The sequence below is a fragment of the Tupaia chinensis genome, unplaced genomic scaffold (genome assembly GCF_000334495.1).
Source record: "Tupaia chinensis unplaced genomic scaffold, TupChi_1.0 Scaffold000070_1, whole genome shotgun sequence".
Classification (NCBI taxonomy): domain Eukaryota; kingdom Metazoa; phylum Chordata; class Mammalia; order Scandentia; family Tupaiidae; genus Tupaia; species Tupaia belangeri.
Genome location: NW_006159530.1, coordinates 1,051,532 through 1,059,830, shown reverse-complemented (window position 1 = coordinate 1,059,830; position 8,299 = coordinate 1,051,532). Strand labels below are relative to the sequence as shown.

The window sequence follows — 8,299 nt, the reverse complement described above, 5'->3', positions numbered from 1 at the left end:
TTCACTCTGGCAAGGGAAGAATGGGGGAACACTGGCTGTCAAGTTTTCTTCTCCGTAGTCCTCATGAAATCTCAAGGGGGTGGTCTATCTACATAAAAGAGTGTGTAGTAGCGGTTGTGGCTGTTTTCAGCAGCTGGGGAAGAGCTAGACTTAGCTCCCAGAGGGAGCCCAAGCCGGTCAGAGATGGGCCCATCATTAAATACAGTCTGACACGCTGAGGGCTTCCTATCTGAAGTGTGCCCCGGATCTGCTGTGTCGGCATCGCCAAGAGCTTGTTCAAATGCAGGCTCTCAGGCCCTCTTCCTACGCCCAGTGAGCCGGAATCTGTGGGATCTTTTAAACCCAATCCCAAAGCGATTTCTATGCACTTTACAACTGGAGAAGCACTGCTCTATATAGTAGCTCTCCTAAACATCCTTTGCCTAAACACATGATAGCTACAGGTCTGTCCCCAAATGGAGCACAGCGCCTGCTCTGGGATTTGAGGCAGGTCTGCTTTTTATCCCAGTGTTAGCAGCTCCTTCAGAGCGTGCTATGCAGTGAGGGCCCATGTGAACCTGCCTGACTGAGGGCGTGAGATGGCAACTGCAGATTCAGGCTTCTGACCCTCAAAGGGTTCAGGTAACGTCACTCTGCAGCCTGTGGAACCCGGGGCCCCAGAGCACCCAAACATAGACTGGGTCACACACGTGATGAACTGTGAGAGGCCAGGTGAGGGCTAAGCCAAGCAGAGCGGCACATCTTAAACCCCCTTTCCAGAGGCTCCTTCTTGGGTCTGAATGAAACTGCCCCAGCGGAAGTCCCAGAGAGGTCACTTTTTTGCATCAGCTTTGAGATGCCTTGAAGTGCCGAAGTTGAGCCTCTAAGTATGTCCTGGGAGAATCCCAAGAGGACTCCCAATATGCTCAGCTCACCAGACTGTTCTTTCTATAACCCAGACAGAGCAAAGATGGTGGGTACCCACCAGGATATCAGCCCTCCCCATTACCAAAGCAGCACGCTCCAGTCTCGGGTACCTAACGTGGTGCTCTCCCCAGGGGAGGCCTTCTTGGACTCTGAGTGGGCCCAGAAAGAACTTGCCCCCCAAGGGGAGGGTGTCTGCACCACATGCAGGATCACTCACATGCTGCCTTCCCACCTACAGTCCCCTATCTGGTCCTCTTCGTGTAGCAGAGACCTGCGGGGCTGTGGAAGTCGCTTGCCTCTCTTCCGCCATCCCTCAAGCTGGGGCAGAAGAGCAGTTTTGTCTGAGTGGGCTGTGGAGGGCTTCAGATGGACAGCGAGGCCGGAAAACCGGACATGTACATTGGTGGCGAGAAGAGGAACCAAAGGAGGCCCAAGGCCTGGCTGTCCACTTGACCACCTGTCCACGCCTATCTTTAGCGAAGTCAGAGCACAGGGTGTCTCAGGGAGGAAGAGGCTTGACAAGTACCAAGCCTGGGTGATTGCGAGGGGCCTCTCCCACCTGGAGAGCCAATAAACAAAATAAACCAAAACAAACAGCATAAACAAAACCCAACGAAAGCAGCGGAGGCGGATGCCTTAGACTGCTCCCCCACCGTCTCCAGCCCGCTCTCAGGATCACCACTGAGGTGGGGTGGAGGTGGCCGGCGGCCACACCTGACCCCTGGCCTTCTTGCCTCCCTGCTTCTCCCACGGCCTCCAGCCACTTCCACTCTGCTGTTGCCTGCCCAGCCGGAGGCTCAGACCCCACCTTTTCCTTTGCAGACTGCACCCTGGGGGAGCCCCAGAATGGGGAACAGCTGAGGCAGAACTGCACCATCTACCGGCCCTGGTTCTCCCCGTACAGCTACTTTGTCTGCAAGGACCAAGACAGCTGCCTGGAGGCTGACAGCCTCCCTGAGGTGCAGATGGAGGGCAGGGTGGACAGCTGCCTTCCAGAGGATATGGCCGCCAGCATCTGCTCATCCTCTTCCTCCCCAGAAAATGCATGTCCCCGAGAGACCACCAAGAAACCCAAGCCCGGCCTGGACTGCACAGACCTGATTACATCCCAAGACATCCTGGCTGCCTCCAGGTGGCACCCGGCCCAGCAGAATGGCTACAAGTGTGCGGCCTGCTGCCGCATGTACCCCACTCTGCACTCGCTCAAGAACCACATCAAGGGGGGCTTCAAGGAGGGCTTCAGCTGCAGGGTGTATTACCGCAAGCTCAAGACCCTCTGGGACAAGGAGCAGAAGGCCCGGCCAGGAGACAGGCTCTCCTTGGGCGGTTGCCAGGCCTTGAAGTAGTCCCGCTGGACACCTCAGGTAAACAGGGGTGAGGCGATTTATGTCTCAAGAGAAATGCCAATAAATCAAAGCTAGTCACAGCCTCCTGTCACGTCTGCGGTTACCCCCCACACCTGCTGTCGGGTTCCATCTCCTTGGGCTAGTGATTGCCTAGCAACAGGCCCACTTCCCTGCTCCCACCCTCTCTTCCTCTTTCTTTTTTAAAGTTTATTTAATTCTCCTATGGGAGAGGCAGGATCCTCACACCAGGACCCACACCTCCAGTGTCTGCCAACCTTGATCACAGGGACAGATGCTCAATACATACAGGGAGGACCTTGGAGAACTGGGGACATTCCTGCATGGGCCCACATGAAAATGGGGACATTACCACTGCACCACCTCCTGATCCCCTTCCCTCTTCAAATAAAAAGAATACCTGAGGTTCAGGGATATCATCTAAAGCAGTAGTTTTCAAGACGAGGTGCCCAGACCTGCAGCATCAGCATCCCCTAGGAATTAGCAATGAGATGGCCAGGCCCCACAGGTGCCCAGACCTGCAGCATCAGCATCCCCTTCCTAGCAATGAGATGGCCTGGCCCCCTTCCCAACCTGGACCTGCTAAGTCAGAACTCTGGGGCCGAAGCCTGGTGGCCAGTGGTCTAGCCAGCCTTCTAGGGGACTCTGGATGTGCTCAAATGTGAGAACCCCTGAGCTAGGGGTGTGGCCTGCCGGGGCCGGGGGAAGTTTGGGTACCCTCTCCTGCTTGCATGGGGAAGGATCCTGCAGAGTGAAAGGCTGTGTCATGTTCAATCTCCTGCGGATAGAACGGGGACAACGAGCCACTCCACAAAAGGCAGTGGCTATTTGAGCTCTCTGCACAACTAGGGAGTCTTCGTGTGCCTTTTTGAGTCATGTCAAAATGGGAGGTAAACACGTGAAAACACTGCTTCCTACTAGTGACCGAGGACAGCCCCCCCTGTCCCCATTTCTGAGCAAACCTCACTGCCAATCTGACTCAGAAAGACAGAGGAGCACAAAGACTAGGTGAGGACTTCTATTCTGTCCATGATATGGTTAACAAAGAAGAAAAGCTGAATGGCTACAGGTGGGATTTATACCTCTGGCTTCACTACCCTGATGCCTCATCTCCTTCTAGGACCCCTGACACCAACCCGCTAGTCTCTGCCCCCACATGAGCTGGACTGCTGGGAGTGGCGAGCTCCCCTCGGCCCCCGGTGGGCTGACATCACTCTTTCTTAAACTTGACTTGTTCATGAAAAACGTGTATCATCAAATAACTGTGCATGAATTTCAAGTTATTTGCACGAAAATAAGCTTACACTTTCACTCTATTTTCCACGAACTTTCTGCAGTCCCATCATACATGCGGCCGTGCGGTGTCCCTGGATGGTGGTCATGAGCGCGCACAGGGAGGGGCACCTACCTTGGGTGAGGAGGCCGCTCATGGTCTCCCCACAGCAGAACCTGGGCAGGAACTAGCCCATCCCGTCTCCCGTCCCCAGCAACCCCTCCTCCAGGGCATGTGTGTCACAGGCACCGAACACGTCAGGGAAGGGAGCACAACCCGACAGCCCAGAACCACGCCGGAGCTCCAGGTATGTGTCCACTGCGGCCTGGTGGGTGTTCATGCTCAGTGTTTTCTCCCAGACGAGGCACTGTCTGCATTTCACACGCAACCTAGTGTCACCACATTCCCAGGACGTTCGTCAGTGCAGAGCTGAGGGAAGTTTCAGCACAGCAGAAAAAAGCACCACGAATGGCTGCCCTGACTAACAGGGCCACTGGACTGCCCCCGGCTTGCTCCCTGCAGGTGCTTTTTAATGCAATCTCACTCACTCTCCATAGTCGCTGGACGTGGCACATGATGTCCCGCTTTTACAGACGAGAAATCAAAATTCAGCTCAGCTTACTTGGCCAGAAATGGCTGAGGGCATGAGAACTGGTTTATCTGACCCTCCTGACTTTCCATCTGACCAAGTATCAGGCCTTACAAATCCTCCCTCTTCCCAGGGGCTACGAGCTCCAGCCAAAGTGATCTGGCTTCTGTCAAGTCTGCCCGGTGAGCTCCTGCAGCTCCTCATTCCCCTAAGCCGCCTCCTTTGCCAGCATCCCTCCTCCCTGTCACTCCTGGCCCTTACAGGGGAGCCACGTTCTCCTCTGTGAGCTGGGGTGCAAGGACACCACAACCTTCCAGGTAGAGATAGGGAGGGACGTGTTTTCCCTTGAACACAAATATTTCTGGAAATACAATGACATATTTCAGACAACTGGGGGGAGTCAGTGAAACTGTACAACCTTGATGATCCCCATTCATTGGAAAGTATCTAGGACATAGAGGATTAGCGTTTCAAAACACATGGAGTTGGAAGTGTCTATAAAAAACGGGTGTAGACCAGGGTTCCCCAACTTCAGCACTACTGACATTGGGGCTGGATAACTCTTTGTTGGTGGTGGTTGGTGGGGTGGGGGGCGGCCAGTGCACTATACCGGGGATCCCCCATCTTGGGGCCTTGGACCGGTCTATGGCCTTCTAGGAACTGGGCGCACAGAGGAGGTGAGTGGTGGGTGGGTAGGAGCGTGCGGCCTCGTCCGTATTTACAGCTGCCGCCCTTCGCTATTACCACCTGAGCTCCGCCTCCTGTCAGATCAGAAGGGCATGAGATGCTCACAGGCACATGGACCTTACTGTGAACCGTGCATGTGAAGGATCTAGGTTGTGCTCTCACACACCAGCCCCCATCCCACCCCCTTCCACCCAGGTCAGTGGAAAGACAATGGAAAAATCGTCTTCCATGAAACTGGTCGCTGGTACCGAAAAGCTTGGGGACCGCCGCACTATACACTGTTCAGCAGCGTGCCTACGTCCCATGCACCACGTGCCAGCAGCATCCCTTCCCTCACTGTGGCAACCAAAGATGTCTCCAGACACTGTCACATGTCTCCCGAGGAAGCAAAACCACCCCCAGTTAAGACCCCAGGTAGCGACTGATCCTGAGAGGCTGTAAATGAAGGCACCGCCTTCCCCCCTCCGTCAGGGAGCGTGTGGACTCTCTAAACCCCATTCCCTTGGGAACCATGTCACAGAGCTGATGCCACCTGGCTCAGGAAGTGGGAGGAAGTGGAGGGGGTGAGGAAAGGAGCAGGTGGAAAAGAAGAAGCAAGAAAAGACAATGGAAAAGCTTTTAGAAATAAGAAAGGTTTATTTAGCAAAAGCCACTAGGCTAGTGACAACATCCAGGGAGTAAGTGCACTTACATTAACAGAATCTTGTCCCAGAGAGTTGATCCAACAGAGTTAATGACACGACAGTCTCAGGAAGTAGATAGAGGCTAGGAGGACGCAGTCAAGCAAAGAGTAAATAAAAGGAATACAACGCCTAAATAAGGTCAGCGGAGAGGAGGGGGGCAGGAAGAGGCTTTACAGACAGCGTTGCTATTGGTGGGAATGTGAGGGACATCATCTTCAATCCCAGATGCAGTCCGTCTTGTGCAGAGAAATTCTTCCCTGGCTCTGCAACCATGAGAGCCTTGTGTGCCCAAGAGGCTGCTGGCACCCGGGGCAGCCTGGACAGGCACCGATCAGGTAGGAGCCCCTGGTGTCCATCTGTCCTCACACAGGGCAGAGCAGAAGTGCAAGAAAGAGGAAGGCGGGGTTGAGTTAGCAGAGCAAGAAGCGAGGAGGCAGGAGGACAGGTGGACATCGCTGGAATCAGGTCTGCAACAGTCCCTTTCCTGCCCAGGTGGCCCTGATGGAGGGTTGGTGGCTGGTGACCCTGCCAGGCCCTCGGTATGTCCTTGTCTCCCATCTCCACACACTGAGTGCATGCTGATTTGGGGTCACACGGAGAGAGGACACCAGTACTCAAACCAGTGCCCGGGGAAGGGTGGGGACAGAGGCAGGCAGGCACCACATCGAGCCCCCCAAGGGCAAGAATCTTGAGGAATCTTGAGTCAGCTTCACAGATTACCAGTCTCTGCTATTCTTTACCTCTCCACGTCCGTCCGTCCTTTCTGCTCATGAGCTTTGGAAAACGATTCTAGAAACCACTTTCCCCACCCACGTCCTACCCTTTCCCACAGAAGCCGGCTCTGACCTCACCCCAGACACACCTAACCCATGACTCCTGGCTTTACCCTCTGCTCCTGTGAGCAGGTAATGCCTTGAGAAAGATCCTCCACTCCCCTCACCATTCCAAGGCAGAATGATCTAGAAAGCCCCAGAGACTCAACCTCCCGGGGAAGACCTGGGAGGTCAGGCAGGCTCAGTCAAGCTGGCTTCCTGACAGCTGCTGCTTTCACTCTGCGGCACGCTCTCTCCTGTTCTTCCTTCCCTGTGTACCTGGACCCATGTCCAGTGTGAAAACACACAAACACAACCATGCCTCTCCAACGAGATGCATGGTTGAGAAGATAAATCTGTTGCTGATTCAAACACCCTGGAGATTCCATTCTCTTCTGTCACTTCTCACAAGCCTACACCCATGTACACACCTCCCCTCAAACAGGTGTATACACACACGCGCGCGCGCACACACACACACACACACACACACACACACTCTGACCATCCCATTTTCTGACATTCTGCTGCACCAAGGAGGCTGTCATGAAGCATTTATCTCCCTCACTGTGGACTTCCCAATCCAACAGCGGCCCCTCGTTCGTTCATTTAAATCCTAAAGCAAACTCAGGGTGAAGAACCCCATTTGGGCGACCATGTCACGTGGGGACCCTCTAACGATATCGCAGTCTGGGTCTGAGCGTGTTGTCCAGGATAAAGACTTATTTCCCTGGATACACAACTCCAGCATGTCCCGGCTCTCTTCTTCAGACATTTAAAAACCAGCTAACCTCTACTTCTGGCCTTTCGGGAGCAAAAGGAGCGTTCATCACTGTTACTGAGTGGTATTCCCTAGGCAAGGCCTGGATGCAGGAGATGGCAGAATCGCACACGGCACTTTCTTCGGGGGGCTGAAGGTGACAGGGCTGTGGTCCCTGACCTGAGAGGCAGTGATTTGGAAAAGTGGACAAAAGTGGCCTCGGCTACAGGCCTGTGTATACATTCCCTCCAACTCCTTTTTGCTTCTTTTTCTTTTTTTTTTGGCAGTAAAAACTGACCAGTACTGCCCAGTGGCGGGGACAGGGGAGCGGTAAGGCGGGATGCTCTGGTCTCTGGGACTTTCACACAGGCAAGTATTGAGGCTTTGGCTGGCTCAGCCCCGAGGCAGGACAGGGAGAGGAGAGGCACTTCCCAGCCCCTGCAGACGGGCTGGGCTGGGCTGCAGGCAGGAGGCAGGCAGGCCAGGAATTCCACACTGAAGAACTGGACCTAAGAGACATGGCAGCAAACGGGCTGTCCTTCACAGCAAGGGCCCCGATGTTCCAGCTCCCAGGCTCCCTCTGAAGTGACCTCCAACATCCAGCTGGAGAAGACATTTGGATCCAACCCTCTAAAATGCATCTTCCGGGACACGCCCTGAGTCCATGTGCACACTAACAGGAGTAGCCTCAACTTCTACCATCTCTCGGCCAGGGCCTGGAGGAGGAATTCCTCCCACAAAGGTCGGGGAGGGTTGGGCACAAGCTGCATCTGATAGTCAGGAACCAAGTTCCCAGAAGGTAGGATGACTCCCCTTCAAGGTGGGGACAACCTATGGGGTGGAGCAATGGGCATTGGGACATCCGACAGAGCGGAGGCGCCTGACCACGCAGCAGGCAGGAACTGGTCCTCCAGCAGCCTGGAGGCTCAGAGGAGGAACCCTCCCCTAAAGCTGGGGCTCTGGAAGGGCCTGCCCCATCACAGGTGGAATAGAGAAGCCGATTCACCTCTGGGAATCCCATTCTTCCTCACTTTACCCTCCAAAGCAAAGACAAAACTCCAGTCTTTTCCCTGACCCTGACAGCTCGGAGCCCTGGGTATCCATCCGCAGCAGAGCGCGTCCTTCCGGCATCCCCCTACCCGGGCAGCAGCCAGACCCGGCCCCTCCACCCTGGGCACCGCCTCGCCACCTCCCGACCCGCGGCCTACACGGCGATCTCGTACTC

The 8,299-nt window shown here is 55.0% G+C and overlaps 2 protein-coding genes across 6 annotated transcripts in view; one reads left to right on the top strand and one right to left on the bottom strand.

Annotated features, from left to right (window-relative positions):
* The window catches only part of SPATA46 (spermatogenesis associated 46), a 3,924-nt gene extending 1,154 nt beyond the window's left edge, over nt 1–2,770 (top strand). Inside the window, exon 2 of the mRNA XM_006142241.3 lies at nt 1,729–2,770. Within this exon, the coding sequence (XP_006142303.2) occupies nt 1,729–2,252 (524 nt within the window). The 3' untranslated portion in view covers nt 2,253–2,770. The remainder of the gene's footprint in view (nt 1–1,728) is intronic.
* Nucleotides 1–8,299, bottom strand: part of CUNH1orf226 (chromosome unknown C1orf226 homolog) — a 112,804-nt gene that overhangs the window by 12,617 nt on the left and 91,888 nt on the right. The window lies entirely within an intron of this gene.